This window comes from Phaeoacremonium minimum (genome assembly GCF_000392275.1).
Source record: "Phaeoacremonium minimum UCRPA7 unplaced genomic scaffold PA7_03_scaffold_108, whole genome shotgun sequence".
Taxonomy (NCBI): Eukaryota; Fungi; Ascomycota; class Sordariomycetes; order Togniniales; family Togniniaceae; genus Phaeoacremonium; species Phaeoacremonium minimum.
Genome location: NW_006921015.1, coordinates 31,910 through 50,272, shown reverse-complemented (window position 1 = coordinate 50,272; position 18,363 = coordinate 31,910). Strand labels below are relative to the sequence as shown.

Genomic DNA, 18,363 nt, shown 5'->3' with positions numbered 1-18,363 from the left:
ACGAGCTTTCCATCCGTGCGGTAGCAGAGTTGGCCAGCGATATATTGGAGAACATGTACCTGCAAATGAAGGCGAAAGTACCAGTGGAAGGTCGTGTCCCTAGTACTAAGTTGTTGGTGGATGTAGTGCTCTATAAAGCTCACGGCTATTCGAAAAGCGTTGTCATTTGGCGTCTTAATCTCGTTGGAATACCGCTGCTCTTCTGGGGGTTTGAGGAGCTCTTCCATCTTCTCCCAAAGAAAGCGATGCACATCTAGTGTGAGTTCGTGCACTGGACCGGCAGATGGATCACAATACTTGTCGATCGTCTCCATCAACGTGGTTCCCAGTCCTCTCAACTTGCAGCGGTACTCTTCGATTCGTGCTTTCATAGGGCTGTCAGGGCCTTTGAAAGCTTCCGTCTCGCCAATGAGCAACAATGGTTCCAGGTCAGGTACCTCTACCAGAAACCTTGTCACTTTATTCACCAGAACCATCCATATCATCTCGGTGGCGCCTTGGCGATCTGATATGGGGTCCGTTGCGGACGGGAATAGATCCGCATCGTTGACATTCTTCGGCTCTTTAGTGTCAAAGTAACGCGGGAGATTTTCTTGATTCATTCCCGACAAGGTCGCGTACTTTGCGTCAACCATAAGAATCTGCCACCAAACACGGCGCCTCATCTCAGTCTCAAATGGGGAAAGACCAAGTGTTTCGCCGTCTTTGTGTAGGCCCATCTTCTGAGCCATTCGGACAACGACTCCAGTCAGGAGCCACGCGGCGTGCCGATTATATCGATTTTGTAAAGATATCTAAAATTATATGTTAATATCTTTTCTGATCTCCATGGCATGGGAGACGGTCTACCCACCAGGTAAATAAGCAGAGCTTGAAGGGTCTCCAAGTCATGGTTTCTAAGAAACCCAGTCCGGTTGAGAGATATGTGGGCACCAGAAGAAAAGCGCTGCATGGCTGCCTCTCGTGAACAGCTGAAAAGACTTTGGCATTCTTCCTCAGTCATGGACACAGTTGCTAGAGTGTAAATGGAGAACAGCAATGCCTGTATGTTCTTAGGAAGTCTCGCTGGATTGGCAGCAGCCTCGACGAGATAAGGCTGCACCGATGGGACATGTATTATTTTGGTCAGCGGATTTACTCGTTCGGTATAAATCTGCCAGAGCCGAAACACATGGGCTGGGGACGGCTGGAGTTCCTCGAGGCTATAATTTGGCGAGTCGTAACCGCCAGACAGTAGATCCAGGCCTTCATCGAAGGCAGCAGGGGACTGAGGACTAGAAGCTTCGATATTATCGTCGTTGACCAATGCACACATGGCCTTTAGCTCATCGTAAACAGTTTCGAGGAGTGGCGAGTCCATGAAGCGAACTCCGCCATCATCTTCAATGAGCTTGCCAGTGGGCATCCGTACCCCGGCAACATTGCTGTTGATACCGGAAGGGCCGGATATATTCTCGTGGGAGCCACTGACCGCCTTGGTACTCTCTACCGGCTTAACTTTTGCGTACTCGTTCAACAGTTGCTCACAGTGAGCCAGTCTCTCTTGCAAGTCCGGTTTGAACCGGCGCCTCTTCCGGGTCGGCGCCGGGGTGGCCGGAACACAAGCTCTATCTATCTAGAGAATAAATCAGCGAGGCCTATGGCAGACATGCATGTCACGACACACCTTGAGGCAGTTGGCGCAAGGGAAGGTCCTGTCGCATCTGATCCTCCTCTGTTGGCACAGAACACAAGCAAGCACGCGAGGAGGTTTTGACACGGTGGACGGCGTAGAGGGCGAGCCGGAAGCAGCGGACATGGTTGTATCGAGGATGTCAATCCGATGCGTCACTGTAGATCATGACGTTCCAGGATCAATTATCGGCACGAGGTCAAAAGAACGTTGAATGAAGCTGTGCCACACGTGGGTTAGAAGCACCATGGATGGACAAGCTGACACTATGTTTCGAAATCTCGGTTTAGCTGCCCTAGGCCTGGCCCCTGCTCTCAGACAATGGCATGTGGAGCCGTGTGCCTCAGGATCGTGCACTAATCGGAGAAAGGGAGCACTAAAACTTGGTGCTATTCTGACGGCGACTTTGACTAAACAAACGGGGGAGAATTCATCAAAGCTATACGGCGATTGCATTTGTATATGAGAATTGATTAATTGTCTTGGAAAAGGTCTGTCCACCTTATACCCGAGTAGGTTTGACACACTTCTTTCGAGCACCGATCATCCACCAAATTGCAACGCCAATGGTCAATCCTCCCCAGATGAGGGCAGAATAATTCATGCTTTGGGCATTTGTTGGCAGCGCGTACGGGAAGCAATACACCACAAACCAAATTAACATGTAGACACAAGCCCAGCCGCTTACGATCCAACCCACCATACCACGCATGAAAAAAGGTCCGACAGTAAGAGATCCGTTGCGTCCTCTACAGCGTATGACATAGGGGATTGCCGCTGCCATGTACGAAGCCGTAGAGAGTAGCACAAAGCTGCCGACAAAGGCGTTGAATGCAGTGCGGCTACCAAGGTAGATGACCCCGAGAAGGGACACAACAACGGCACAGACAAGTGTTGCGACGAGAGGCATGCCTCGCTCAACGTCGAAATGGCCGAGATGGCGGGTGAAAGGAGTTGCGCCATCCCGAGCAAGAGTCCACAGTGTACGACCGCAAGTGACATATACCCCAACGGTACATATCAGTGTTGGAAAGAGAAGCAGAACAAGAAGACCGATAGTGCCTGCAGGAGATGAACCGGTCGCCTGAGAGTAGACTTCAGCAATAGGGAAGGATGATTCGAAGAGAGCATCGTAGTCCGTAATACAATAAAGGATTGCAACCAGGTAGGTGAAGCCGGACAGAAAGCCAAGGCTATATTGCATGGCGATGGCTTTTGGTACATTGGTCTCAGGTGAAGGGATTTCCTCCGCAAGATGGCTCACCGCATCAGGCGTACCAAACGCAAAGCTAGCATTGAGCATGCCTGCCAGGAAAGTGAAACCGTCTGAATAGCCAATGTCGGCTGACCAGCCAGTCCACACAGTGGAACTAGGAGCCGCTCTTCCTCCAGAAGTAGCCATAGCTGCACAGACGATAATGGTAATGACAACACCGAGAAGAATCACCGTTAACCCGATGATATTAAGGCGAGGTAGGAATGAATTTCCGAGGCAAACTGTTGCGCATGCTAACCAGGTTATAATGAGGTAGCCGACGAAGACATGCCTTGCGATTGGTTAGCTGAAATTTCAGATAGGGCATGCTTTAATGAGTTAACAGTCTCACCATGGATGTTGAATAAAGCCGGGATTCTGATAGGCGTACATCTGAACACATAGGTTGCCTGTGTATCAGGGTCAGCGACCCTTGCTACATCTAGATCAGTGCAAATTCGGACTACCCACTCGCAATGAGAGCCATGGAGGCCTCGCCAAAGATCCAAGCTAGACAGTTCCACCATCCTGCAAAATATCCCACAGCCCTGCCGTATCTCTGTCCTGGCGTCACAGATGCCCAGAGATAAACCCCAGATGAGGATGGCAAGGCGGAAGCCAACTCAGCAAGCGTGGCAGCAACTGCGAAGTAACAGACGGCAACAGCAACAAACTCATACAACACACCCGGCGCTGCGCCATTGAATATTGATGTTCCGATAGAGCCACCAAGAGCTGGCCAAACATTTCCAACTACAAGGCCAATGCTGCCCAAGGAGATCAACCCAAAGTTCTTGTGAATTCCTTCAACATATGAGCGACTTGAAAGGCCTCTGGCGAGTATTTCGGTGTCAGAGACAGCTTGAGTTGGTTGAAAGGGCCGTTTTGTCGTGGTTTGATCCAAATGCCTGGATTCGATGTCATTTTCTAAGGGTTGAATCTTATTGGCCATTTTTTGAGACCCTGCTCTTTGCGCTTATTGGCAATGAAATCCACGCTTTTCTATGTCTGTAGTTTCTTTCCAGGTGATCAGGAAATAGTTCAAGCGTTTTATATGTAATAACTCTACTACTTATACTGATAAGAGCGTCGGGATGTGAAGCAACCCTCCTAACAGCCAACGCGCCATATGTTTTATCAAGACAACAGTAAACAGCATGTAAATGAAGTCGTGGTGTAAATTTCCCAGTAGAGCTTAACCCAAAGGGGAAACTATAGCCTTCCTTATCTTCGCCTCATTATTCTAAGGATGATTGACCCGACTTAACAGAACAGTCACTTGTCAGCATATGATGTCAGCTGAAGCTAGGAGTTATAATCTTCTTGGGATGGCCCGAGAATTTTCTATTCAACACGACACTCAACGAAGACGATACCATGGCTCGAAAATATCGTATTGCTATCATTCAGCTTCAGCCAGAGGTAAGCGATCCAGTGTCATTTGGTGTATAATCAAACAGTAAAACTTTGTAGGCTCTTGCCATCGAAGCGAATTTCTCTAGAGCAGTGTACTTCATCCGAGATGCTTCCGAGCAAGGCGCAAATTTGGCTGTACTACCGGAGTATCATTTAACCTCCTGGGTACCAAATCATCCAGAATTCATCGCTACGAGCAGGAAGTCCATTAAGTTTCTTTCCAGATATCAGGCTCTGGCACAGGAGCTTAATGTCAGCATCGTTCCTGGAACCTTTTGCTGCGTCCATGATGATTATGAAACAGCTGTGCCAGATCATCCAGCCCAAAGGATGTACAATGTCGCCTACTTCATTACCGGTGGGACAGGCGAGATATGCAGTTCCTATCAAAAGAGAAACTTATGGCACCCAGAACGCCCATTCCTGATACCAGGTACTCAACCACACCAGGCTTTTGATATTCCTCATATTTTTGGCGAGGAGTACTCGCTACGTGGAGGCCTACTAATATGCTGGGACTTGGCATATCCAGAGGCAACGCGACAGCTTATCGCTGATGGTGCAAAGCTGATCATTGTTCCATCGTTCTGGCATCTCTCAGATATCGACCATGCGGGGTGGGGCCTGAATGCTGGCTCGGAAAAAGTCTTTCTGAATAGTGTTATGGCTGCCCGAGCCTTCGAGAACACATGCGCCGTAGTACTCTGTAACTCAGGGGGATTTAGTCAGGTCTCGATGCCAGTCCTTGGTGCTTATGGGAAACTAGAGCCGGGGGAAGAAGCCATGAGCGTTGTGGATGTCGACTTTGATATTCTTGAGATTGCAGAGAATAATTATAAAGTCCGAGAAGACATGGAGCGCAGGAATTGGAAGTATACAACCGAGTCTGATCTGTCTAATCAGTGTTAGGGTCAGACCGTTATTCTGACAGATTCTTCCTCAATGTTACCATGAACTTCCTAATATGGTAGGAAAGTCCATCTGTCAACTGTCCTCTCTTCTCCGCGATGATCCCAGAGTTTTGTCAAGTAACGCTTTGTGGACAGCACGTTCCCATTCCAAAGCACTGCCAAATCTTGTCAAGGAGTACTGTGATCCGTGTGCGGTCCTGCTGTGCTTTTGCAGCAAGCCCAGCGATAAATAGAGGTGGAAGTGTTGCAACGCCAGGACACGGTTGGTTGAATATCCTCATGTCTGTAATGCAGGAAATGATGCGACGCACGGATACCTGTGTCAGGTCTGGGATCTGTGGAGACAGCCAATAGAGTCGCAGGAGAGCCATGTGATGGTACGCCTCATCAAGGAGATAGAAGTCTGTCTGAGCTTCCTCGTCTATAGACAATGTTGACCGAAGGTTAGAACTGCGATCAAGCAACATACTCCGAACTTGTCGAATGAGGTCATGCGCTAATATTGTCTCAATGTCACTATCACCTTGCTTGTCTAACACTTCTAACCGATCAGTTCTTTCAAAGATGGACAGCAAAGAAATCGAGAAGCCTGCGAGGTCGTCGATATATGCGGCTTCTTCAACTCCCGTGTCATTGATGTCCACAAAATAGGTGCCCTTAGCCATACCACAGCCAATAGCAATTGCTTTTAAGGATAGATACAGTCTTTTCATAAAGGTGATGGCACCAGTGTCTTGAAAGGTCGCCTCGAACGAACATTTGAGTTTGCTCAACAATGCCGTGGCACCAGCAAGGTGAAGTCGCCAGGTGTCTTGGTGGGGTTCGGAGGACAAGATTTCGCTCATACATAGGACAAGTGTGGTGCCCAAAGCTGCTTCTGTCTCATGTGCATCTGTACAGGCTAATGCAATGTGTAAAGACTGGATCGCGGTCGACTGCAGTCGCGTTATCTCATTAGGGTTTTGATCTAGCCCAGCCGATTGCCGATGACATGCTGATGCGCACAACATAGCGGCTAAAAGGTGGGACGACTGTAAAGCAATAGGGATAAGTGATATGCAGATTTCCTTTTGCACACCAGGGTGACATGATAAGGAGCCAGACACAACATGCTGGAAATAGTCCAAGAGATGGCGGAACTTAACGGGAACTAGGCTGAGCTCCGGCAACACCACAATAGTCTCCAATCCAAGTGAAGATAGACTGGCGGGGTACTCGTTCGTTGTTGATGCTGAGGCCAGATCCAATCGCGCTCGAGGAAGTACGACGTCAGGTAGGCTGGGGTCAGAGAAGTGCGTCTCTTCCTGTGCGTCTCCCGCTGATTCGGGCATCGAACATGACGCGAATTCCTTAGAACGTGAGCCATATACGAAATCGCCGTCCGACGAGCCTAAGACAAGTTAGTTAATCATTACACGAAAGCCTATAATTACCAACCTGGACTTGATGCGATCTTCACAAGCTCAACTTCGTTATTCCGACATCTACCGAAGCGTGATTTCTTGAAGGGTCGGCCGCCCCATGACAGGTCGCGTGTATAGCGGCAGTTGATTCCGGCATCTTTACAGTATGAGCACGTCGGCTTTGCTTCATCACAGCGACGATGACGCCTTCTACATTCGGCACATCCCCATCTGGATCGGCGGACTTTGCTGCGGGGATTCGTTTGGAGCATGAGAAGCGACGAGATATTCCAAGCTACTTCGGGTGATGTTACTATTTTATTGGGCTGTGTTCAATGATAGAACAAGTTGGCTCAGGAGGCTATTACTTCCCAATCCGATCGTGAACCTGAAGTGAGATATCGATCTTGTTAAGTATCGTCGTTATCGCTGTATTTGATACTGACTCGCGGACTGATTTGTGGGGGCAAGTACCTCCATCTGGTAGGCTATAGTTTCCCTTTGGGGTGTAGTGCGATGATGTAGCCTCATTGGCTAGTCTTTGCTACATTCACGCACAAGCATGCCATGCCATGCTATTCGATCTGGCTTGTTGGTTCAAATGATTGTCCTCTCGCGAAAATAGCCCATCTAGTCTGGAGCTGGGTGTGCATGATGCGTATCGTTCAGTTATCGGTAAGCAGAGTGTAATCAGTGTCAGATGAAGTAGTCAGGGGCCGTCGAGAATTATCGTCTGACTTGTTATGGGACCAGTAAGCAATATCTAAAAAACGAATGCGACCTCAGCCCATCAGGTCATATTCCACCAGCCGACACTCTTTTAGGTGATTTCTTTCAAGAGCTGCTATTCTGAGGAGTCTGGGTCTCCTGAAGCCTCTAATGCCGCGCGCTCCCATGGTAAAAATACAATGCAGACCGTTTGCAAAAGCAGAAGAGCGGCACTCCCAGTGATAATCCCACCCCATAAGCCCACAAGCCCAAATCCCATACGGAAACAAAACGTCCAAGCTGAAGTCAGACCAACTCCGTAATATGCAATGAAGTTACACATTCCAGAGAGGTGATTTCGTCTTGCGCCGCGTAAAATACCCCCGGCGCCGCCGTTGGAGAGGTCTAAGACTTGGAAAATAGCCATGAGTGGCAACACTTTCGCTGTTGCTGCCACAACCCGGGGGTCAGAGGTAAACATATATCCAAATGTTGATCGAGAACACATAATGAGGATCAGTTCAAGTGCACCAAGTGCAAAAGAGAGGATGTATGGTGATAAGGCGACATGCCGGGCGAGAGCGGGTTTGTTGGCTCCAAGAAGGTGGCCGATACGATGGCTTGCGGCAACCCCAACTCCGAGAGACATGGTGGTAAAAATTAAATCGGCTGACATCAATATCTAAAATTGTCAACACACTCTCATCATTCCAAAGGTGCGTCACACTCTTGTTACAATGCAATTACTCACACTTTGTGCGCTAATCTCATTGTGTGACAGACGTGCAGCCATGAGCGCGAGGATCTCGAAACTAAATTCTTGAAGTAAGCCGTATATTCTAACATGAGCTATGAATGCCTTACCTCCACCACTCCGTTGCGATTGTAAGGATTCCAGTTATCGCCAGACTCAAATTGGCGATTATACCGAAGCGAAGCTCGTTGAAGGTCAATATAAGCTTGATTGTTGGCTTGACCCTTCGGCTTTGCACGACAAGACATACCAGGAAAACCACTGTGCAGACTTGATATAAAAGGAAGGCCAAAGGTACGCCAGCGTCTCCCAAGGCTGGGAGTCTCACAAATCCCACATTAGATATCATACCGATTAAAGCCGCAGCACCGGTGATCCATCCTACCGCATAACTATCACCTTGCACTTGGCAGAATTTCTTGAGTGATTCAGCAACCATTTGGAAGTAGCCTGCTGGGATCATAAGGCGAAGAAATCTGCCAATGCCGAGTGCGAAGCGTGTCTCCTGTCCCAAAGCTACAAATATGCGGCCTGACACAAGCCATAGAGGTGTAATAAGAACGAAGAAGATCAAACTCAAAACCACCAAGCTTTGTTGTAGATGTCGCCCAAGCGTTGTGGGGTCGTTCAATGCTTTGGTAGATGTCACCGCTTGTCCACAGAGCGTATCAAGAGCAGTAGCGCCACCGATAGCTACCATGCTGCCCGTGCATGTTGCAAACATAAAACCATAAGACGCGATATCAAGCTCCGAAGACCCGAGAGTTCCCGCCATCATAATGCTGAAAGCTTGCACAATATTCTGCAAAGCGAATGATGCTGATATTGGCAGCGTTGCGCGTCCTAGATTAAACACTTCGCCAGGAAGTTTGGGCAGTGACCTAAGGTCCAAGCGGCGTTGGTCCTGCAGAAGTGGCGACTCTTCAGAATCACTGTAAGAAGACATTCTTTCACGTCTTGGGGTTAAGGTGAAGATGTTATAGATAGAAATCTGCGGTGTAGGCAACAGTACTTCTGTAGAAGGGTAAGGACGGTTGCACAAAGGTTTGCGGCCTTAGCTAAATACAATCCTACTCTCGAGCGTAGGCTACTCAAAACCTTTTATCGTAGCAGCTTGACAAGAGAAGTACAGGAATGGCCATGATTACTAATCACATTAATCATCTCGAGGACCTGAATAGATGTTGTGATCAAGGTCTGCCGATCTTTGGGATGGTCCATATTTCCGAAAAGGGAAAGTATAGCCTTATTCCTATGCGCCCAAGGATATTTGGACCAGGTGTTAGTCACTACGCAGCGAAGAGGCAGTAGTCCTGACTATCATATGGAGACAGCTGTAGTTTTTATTCAGGTCCAGATATAAAGCATCAACCAAGCCGTGCTACAATCTGCGCGACACCAGTGACTTACACAAAGACTATAGTCAGGCAGTCCAAGTTGTTACAGAGTCAGTATCCAGGATGCAAATTCCACATCTCCTTGGGATCGTCTTGCTTTCGGGGACCGTTTTGGCAGCACCAAGAGCGTCTAAGTCAGTGGCTATCCATCAGCGGCCACTGATCCGGCCAGCATATCAGGAAAGTGACGAATTTGATCTGGAGCCATCTGCTCAGTATGCATTTTCTGGAATCACTACCTTCGCTCAATTACCGGCTGTCCAGTGTCTAGCCGAGGACGGACCTGTCGACGATATCCTCATTGTAGGGTTTCCTTTTGATACTGCGACCTCATATCGAACTGGCACCAGATTTGGCCCGAATGCAATTCGTCAAGGCTCTAGGGCAGTATCTCTTGCGTAAGTTCACCAAATTCGCGATGCGGATGTTTTTGATCGACTCACGCAATGAGATCTCTGTCTACACAGTCACACTAATGTTGGCTGTACAGAGGCCATTACAACTACCGGCAATCCATAAATCCTTTCAAGCAGAACATCTCTATTGTTGACTGTGGAGACTTTCCTATCTCTCCTTTTGACAATGCGCTAGCATTTGCTCAGATGGAAGAGTGGTATTTGCGCCTCTTACACCGAGAGGTGAAGAATCCTAGCAGCGGAGTCACCTCGAAAATTGTAAGTCTGTTTCTCAAGAATAACATGATCTCCTCTGATTAGAATTGATATAGACTGGGAGAAAACATCCTCAACTTGTTGCTTTAGGTGGCGACCATAGCATATCATTGCCGATTCTGCGTGCCCTCCACTCCGTCCATGGCCAGATGTCGGCCATTCATATTGACGCCCATATCGACACCTGGTCACCACAAGTCTTTGCCGGAGCTCGAGGCGCCCCTAGCGCTCAATCTGAAGTCGCTGATGGGACACCATACTATTGGGCAGGGATGGAAGGATTATTGACCAAAAGTTCAGTGCACGCTGGCATTCGCAGTAGCCTTGATTCGGAGGCCGATCTTGACCTCGATGCCGAACTTGGATTCAGAATCATTCCCGCAGCTGCGATGCTGAAAAGCGGTGGTGTACAAGACATCATTGACACAATCCGAAACATCGTCCCCCATGATTCTCCAGTCTACGTGTCGCTCGATGTTGACTCACTGGATCCCGCCTTCGCTCCTGGTACTGCCGGTCCAGCCGCAGGGGGCTGGACGTCAAGAGAAGTCATACAGATTGTTATTGATGCCCTAAGAGGCCTTGACATTGTTGGCGTTGACGTTGTTGAAGTGCTTCCGGGAATGGATTCGGCCGAAATCACAGGAGTAACCGCCGCCGAGCTGACATTCGAAGTACGTATTAAATCCATGCTTATAAGAGACTGTGATGTTAATTATTTAACAGTTGATCACAACTCTTGTGAAAAATCGATTGGAGTAGGGCTCTCGTTGATTTGATGCTGCTCCAAGGCTGGATACTTGTTGTGCACCAAGAATCGTCCTAGTCTCCATGCTCTATTTGAGAAGTTACTTCAACAATTCTGGGCCTACTATGATCTTCGTAGCACATATAAGAATACAGTCTGTATCTCCATAATTATCATAGAAGTATCAGGCTCAATCATACCTTGATGTGGCCTGAAAATTCTCGAAGATGCGTTGGACAAAAGACTTCATCGGAGAATGATATGTAACTTGACCTCCTCTAAAGCGAAATCCAAGCGAACTTTGTTGTACAGGGATTTATCTTGAACTAGGCTAGGCTCAGCTATCACGCACTTGTGGGGTTGTGTTTCACATAATACCATCTCTTGCTTCTAATATCTAGGCGTAATCTCTACGTGGAAACTATGGTGCATGAAGCACATAGCTGTAAGTGTTTGATTTCTTTTCTTGACATGTATTATAGACTACTAACTGATCTGCTTTGTACACTTCACTATGATTGATCGAGCCAAGATTTGGTATATGTGAGAAGGTCCTGAAACACATCATATCGCATTTGGCTTGCCGCGAAGTGTTACCTTCTGCCTACTTGTAGGAATAAGCGTATTTATACTCTGGAGGGCCTTTTTATCACACCTCTCAATATTTTTGTTTACAAAGGGTTGGCAATTCACTAATTCCGCGCTATTTCAAGGGTTCAACTTTCTCGGTGTACGCGGAACTGTCAGAGCATTGGACCCCTAGTATTTCTCCACACTTCAGCTGACACTAGCCCAGAGATCTACAGTCTGACTGCCAGAAAAGTCCTTATGTTGTTGGCCTTGCCTTTCACTAGACAGGTCTTGACCCTTTATTCAAATGTTGAATTCCAGCTGTAAATTCTGGTGGAATTAAAATGGTTCGGTCTTTTCACCTCTCGCTGTTGCGATCCTTGACTCTATCATATATTTTTGGGGTATATCAGAAGGCCGCAACAAAACGATCAAGCACGAGTGATTTCCAATATAACCTACTGAATATAATACGGCATACCTCATAGGATCACTTATTTCTGAAGGGTAAAGACAGCAATTTCACGCCCGACAGATCCGACAGATTTAGCTTCAGAGACCCTTGCTGAACCACCCTTCAAGGAACCGTAAAACATGGCGAGGACCAAGCTAAGATATGCATGTTTGTGTTGTCGAAATCATGATCCCCTGGTCGGGCTGGAAATATACTGGTCAGCTCCGAACTAAGTGCACTACATGCCTCTCAATTGCCGATTTGGGGACACTACTTATGCGTGGACTAACCATAACAATTACATATTCCTGACCGCCGTTCAATTGGACTTAACTTTTCTTGACAAATCTCTACTTACTGCTGATTTGGAACCGGGGATAATCTTGACCAGCTAGCTATGACAGAAAGCTCAAAATTTATGTCCTCAAGGGGCCGAAATATATATAGACTCCTCTCCTTCAGTATACATGGTCTCCTTTCGTGCAATCTTTATCTTACAGGAGAAGAGTCCCCAGAGTTATTGACATCGGAAGGTCAACACCGGCAAGATCCTCGCCATGCTCCACCAACAACGTAGCTTACTTTCCGCGGCCGCAGTTGCGGCGGCTGTGACCACAACTTTGGCTGGTCCCGCAGTTGTGCCAAAGCACAATGTCGCAACTGAGACCACAATTGATTTGGTTGATCCTCCAATGGTCACTGAGGTCGTGCCCGTGTTCTCAGAAATCTTAACAAGCATCGAGACCCCCGGCAAAATCACACTCGGACTCGGCTGCGGCCTGCTCGGTCTCGGCTGTATTGCTAAGACAATAAGCATAGAGTCGCCAACCGTGTGCACCGTGACTGTTGTCGACACCAAGACTACGACTGTGCCTTGTTCAACATCCACAACGTATACAGAGTGCGGGTGGGAGCAAGAGTGCGGATGCACCACTACCAAGACTTATCGGTGGACACCACCGGCATCTGGGCATACCCGTAGTGCCTATCCGAGTTGCCCACAGGTCTCCAGTCCTGTCACTGTGATCAGCACGGCTGTCTCTACAGCTGTGGCGACTGTAACCACGACAACTACGGCCACTCTGGCAGTCACACCAAGCACAACCTCGACCTGTCCCGCGACCACGGCCTCCGCCTTATCCTGCGACAAGTACGGCTATCTGATACAGCACGTGGAGTTGATCCGAGTTGATCTTTTGTCGGGCACCACGACTACTGTGACCAACAGCGTGGGCAATGGTGATGGTGCCAACGCTTTGGCTTATAACCCTCTGGATAATTATCTTTATGCACGCCAAGGCACGAAAATTGTTCGAATCCACGCTGATGGCACTACGGATGACATTCTTGATCTCCCATCCGCCACAACTAATGTCTTCGTTGGTGATATTGACGAGACGGGCTTTTTCTGGGTTTCTAACGGCGGGTCGGACTGGTATAAGATCGATATGAGGCCTCTATCGTCCACGTTCGGTCAGTTCCTAGCGAATGGTACTGTTGCCAAGCCCGTCAGCATTGCAGATTGGGTTTACTTCCCGTTCGGGGGCTCCTACTTGTACTCGCTGGGAGCGATCAACAAGGGCATCAGCCTGGTTCGCTTCAGTCTGGACACATTTAGTTTCTCCACTGTCCGGACCCTGCCCCAATTGGCCTACCACACGTATGGCGCACAGTATGGCATGAACAACGGGACACTCTACGCGTCCGACAACACCGACGGCACGATTTGGGCGATACCGATCGACGGAAGTGACCCTTGGATCTCATCTCAAGGGCCTAAGTCATCATCGAATGATGGTGCACGATGTGTTTGGAATCTCGTCATCTAGCTTGTCATACTCCATATAGTATAGCACAAAATTGCACCAAGGAATGTTGGATCGTGAGCTTTCGACTTTTCAAATAAAATAGCGCGTAAAAGCTGAGGCACGGCTCCTGAAACTGCCGCTGTTGTAAGTGATTGATGTTGGCCACCTAAATTGAGTAGGTACCCCAGCGCCATTCAATGTGGCTTAATGCGATGTACCCAAAAGGAGAGATGGAGGGATCTATTGACCCGGCTTCTGCAGGTCGAGAAGGTCTGAGGTAGGAATATCTCCGTAGGAGAGCCTTGCTATTGGCAGCGCGGTATGATAGAATAATACAGAAATTGTTTTGAGACATATCATTGGTTGGCTGCGCGACCCACGTCAATAAATCAAGCCCGCTACGTAATTCCTGAGTCAGGAGCCCGCAGCTTTGCCTTGTCGTTGCGCTCTGCTGCGGGTTTCTGCGGCGTCTTGCGTTGTTTGCGGCATTGCGTTACCACACTGCATCGTGTCGCGGCCACCACGAAATTAACAACATAGCGTGATTGATTATTAACAATCAGATCGCTTGCAAAGGCTGAATGACTAACGAATTGCATCTAGGCAATGGAGATGCTCCAACAAGCTTGAAAATAACTACTACTGCAGGAATTGTATATATAAAGGCACAACACCTCTCTGCCTCAAATCAAGCCCTTGTGCATCACAGCTCCGAGAGTGAAGACGCAAGACATATCAACTCACTCATACATCCCCAATCCCTCTCCGCAAATTCTTTAAGAAAAAGAAACCTTGGCCATACCGCCATCATGCCCTCATACTTAATCACTGGTGCGAGTCGTGGTCTTGGACTTGGCTTTACCGCCGAGCTCGTATGTTGACGAGCTACTTGTGAAGTCTAGATACAGCCCGCTAACGCCATTTCACAGCTCAAAGACAATAACAACACTGTTGTGGCGACTGCCAGGAATACTGCAGGCTCGTCGGGTCTGCAAGAGCTGAAGGCTCAAGACAAAGACGGCCGCCTCCTGCTAATCGATCTCGACGTTACCAAGCCTGAGAGCATTAGTGCAGCCGTTAAGAAGACAGCTGAGTTGCTTCCTAGTGGGCTGGATAATCTCATTAGCAATGCTGGTGTGAGCTACAATGCGCTGAAAAACTTTGAGGAGCTGTAAGTCCAGCTTCTGCCGCTATTTCATGGTTGTGTTAAAACAAACTAACGTGGTGAGACAAGGGATATGACAGAGCTCACAGCTGAGCTAGACTTTACAGTGACCGCACCGATTCAGGTCATCCGGGAATTCCTCCCCCTCATTCGGAAGAGTGAAGCCAAGAGGATTTTGGTTGTCACGTCAGGCCTAGGTTCAATTCAGAACGCCGTTTTCCTCCCCAACCTGGCGAATGGCTATTCCATTGCCAGGGCTGCGTTGAACATGTGAGCTCTCTTCGCTGCGATTTCTTAATCAACCATGTCCTAATCTGAGGTTATATGACAGGGTGGTTCGAAAATGGTCCCCTCTCTTGAAGCCCGAGGGTGTCACTATTGCTCTACTTCACCCAGGTAAGACTAGTTTCGGCTTATTGTGTTCCGATATATCGTCCCAAATCGTTTACCAGTCCACTAACCAGATTGTTGAAGGCTGGGTTAGCGTTACTGAGATTGGCGACGGTATCTCCGAGTGGATGGCGAAATACAACCCGACCATGGAGAATCTCACTGTTGAGGCATCAGCCGCCAACTCTATGAAAGTGCTGAACGGGTTGACGATCGAGGGATCTGGGGAGTTCTTCAATCATGATGGCACGAAGTATCCTCTTTAAGCGTGAGAAGGTGTTCCGATAGAGTAGGTTGTTTGTGGAGAGATTGACGAGGGTTCAAATCTGGTTGGCAGAAAACTTAAGCGCGTTTCGATAGACTCTGATGATATGGCAATTTCTCGCGCTTCCAGAACATGGAGATAAATACCTAATACACTGTCAATTATACGCTTCCCACGCGATATTGTGCGTTCTGAACTCACCTGAGAGTCGCCATCTCATTCCAGTTCGTCCAAGGAGTAGCCTGAGTGTTGCTATTTTGTCTCTGATTTCTCCATCCGATGAGGTCTGCGCAAGCCTTAGAAGAAGACAGGTTACCTGATACATGACGTGTAGCAGGAATATAGGCACAATATGCGGTGCATCTGGAACAGTGCGGCATGTGGCAATGTAGGATGCAGCCGCGGCAGTTAAGCGATCTAACGCTGTGCGCGTTTCCGGCCATAGCTTCTCCCACGAGATCCCGAAGTGCTCATCCTCAATTCCAAGCTGTCCATCACGCGATTTGTACTGTTCAAGTAACAAGATAGTGCTGTATTCAGTTAGAATCCACTGTATCACATCTGAAAGACTACTGACCTGAGGCTGAGTGCTGACTGGGCACAATACTCTAGCTTCCTTATCGTAGCTTCACTGTCTGCAGCATGGACTAAGGCAAGTAGTGTGCGCCGTAGCTGTGCAGTCTGGTCAATTTGACTTGCATCGCGTTCCCCAGAATTTGGCGATATTGATCGTAACGCTTGGCTGAGCAAGTATGTAGCCTGCGCCAACCTAGCAAAGCTCCCCATCTTGAGGTCAAATCCGGTTGAAATCCTGACGCCATCTCCTGGATTTGACTTTCCAGTCAATATCTGTCAGTATCGCCTTTTATGTGCGCCAGCGCGAACCGTTTTGCTTACCCAGTCATCCCATACAGCATCGTCTACTGGAAGGAATGCTTCAAAAGACGGATCTTCGGTCGATAATGGCCGCGCAGGGTTACTAAGACTTAAGAACCTAGAGAATTGGACCAATTACTTATTCTGAGCCAACAATATACTCCTGGTACCAGAGGTGGTGACTTACCGATCGAACATCAATACCGCCCACCATGCCCTCCTTCTCTCTTCGACCTCGTTCCATGAGCGTGGACCATCACCATCGCCGCTCCAGCCCGTCGAAAGGTTGTCTACGCCTAGTGCTAGCCCATATCTGGCGCAAGCACCTACGCTCAAATAAGCAGCTGGATAGATGGCTTGGGCCAGTTCGTAAAGCGCAATCATGATGCCCGCTTGAAGTGTATGAATAGACAGAACTCCCGCAGTTTCCGCCTCAAAATGAAACCGCTTAGCAGCACGATAGATTTTAGCTGTTTCGTTCGCATCGCCGTTTCCCTCTGGCGGAGGAGTACAACATAGTTTCATGCATATAGCAAGGAGACTGAGTTCAGTGTGTCGGCGGGCCAAGGGGTTGAGCAAGTATGCAAAGAATCCCTTTTTCGAAACAATCGGTAGCCACCGATGAATGGTTCTGAAGAACCGTGTCGAAATTTCACGGACGGACGAGGCATCTCCCAGTATCGTCAATACTTCGGATGGGATTGGGATCTCGGGTCGTGGGAATTCGAGCCGCGCCTGCTGGAAGATGTGTGGCGCAACAAAGTAAATCGCATGAGCATCCGATTCTACAGAGCCAGAAACTCCTAATGGCGAGAGTCCTTGCTGGCCATACTCATAATCGGGTGAAGAGCCATGCGCAGGAAGGGTTTCGGGACTTCGACCAGCCGGACTTTGGTGGACTGCCAATACTGACTGGCTTCCTGTCTGACGACTGGGATAAACACAGTCAACCTCCTTGCGCATGCACAGGTCGCAACTGGGGAGCTTTCGGTCACAGCGCCTCTTACTTCGTCTGCAAGGGAGGCACGACTTACGCGCGTATGCTACAGGCTCGCTTTCTTGGGACATTGCTGTGAAAGGCACTGAAGATCTTGCAGGTGAACGGAAGATGCGGCTGGTTGCGGGGATATGCGCTTGTCTGCGCTGACTCGCGGTGATTTGGCAAAAGACTTCGCCGTCGGAGCTCGCAACCCCGACATGCCGAAGTCGTTGCCTCCAGTCAAAGACGCCTAAACGACTGGGTCATGAATTTGGGCTCAGCGCATGAAATTGCATTCCAGGGTAGCGCTGCCTGTGCTATTGGATGGGCATATGCGACAGGACACATGTGGCATCGAGCTATTTTAACAAAAACACAAAGTGATTTACTAATCGGCCTACTCATTAGCAAGCTGTAACACTACCCTTCTCCGTGTCTGCAATGGGACGGCCCATTTGATTCGATTTGACGCTAAACCAATCTCTCGAATTCTGGGAAACGTGATACTCCTCAATGCCCGAAATTCTGAGCTCCAAGATAACAGCACCAGAAAAAGGGACAGCTTTAGCATTGCTAACTACTGTTAGGCCATGCAACATCTCCACTCAGGAGCCAGCCCCTCTCCAGCGCCTCCACTACTCCACGCCACTTTTCCACAGCTCTTTCCCCTCTCGAGCCTCCTTATTTTCCCTGGTGGCCGACCTGTGAGGCCTATGATTAACAAAGTCAGACTTGTCAAGCCTCCAAATTTAGCCTAAATGTGACATGTGAAGCTCGAGGCTGAGGCTGTCGTTGAGCTACATGGGATAGGTATACACCTGGACTGTCATCCAGCTGCTTCCTCGACTGCAAATTGTTCTCATGGCTGCAATTAATCCAATTATTCCCGGCTTCTCACCTGACCCCTCAGTGGCCAAGGTT

The 18,363-nt window shown here is 48.6% G+C and overlaps 2 protein-coding genes across 2 annotated transcripts; both read left to right on the top strand.

Annotated features, from left to right (window-relative positions):
* Positions 1 to 12,516: 12,516 nt before the first annotated feature.
* On the top strand, positions 12,517 to 13,788 carry UCRPA7_1463 (putative proline rich protein 5 protein; the record flags this gene model as incomplete). Its single annotated transcript, XM_007914043.1, has 2 exons — positions 12,517 to 12,828; positions 13,129 to 13,788. The coding sequence occupies 2 exons, from the start codon at positions 12,517 to 12,519 to the stop codon at positions 13,786 to 13,788; spliced, it is 972 nt and encodes a 323-aa protein (XP_007912234.1).
* Positions 13,789 to 14,576: 788 nt separating this feature from the next.
* Positions 14,577 to 15,588, top strand: UCRPA7_1462 (hypothetical protein; the record flags this gene model as incomplete). Its single annotated transcript, XM_007914042.1, has 5 exons — positions 14,577 to 14,639; positions 14,697 to 14,938; positions 15,002 to 15,202; positions 15,264 to 15,328; positions 15,407 to 15,588. 5 exons carry the CDS (start codon positions 14,577 to 14,579, stop codon positions 15,586 to 15,588), a joined length of 753 nt encoding a protein of 250 aa, XP_007912233.1.
* Between the last annotated feature and the right edge of the window lie 2,775 nt (positions 15,589 to 18,363).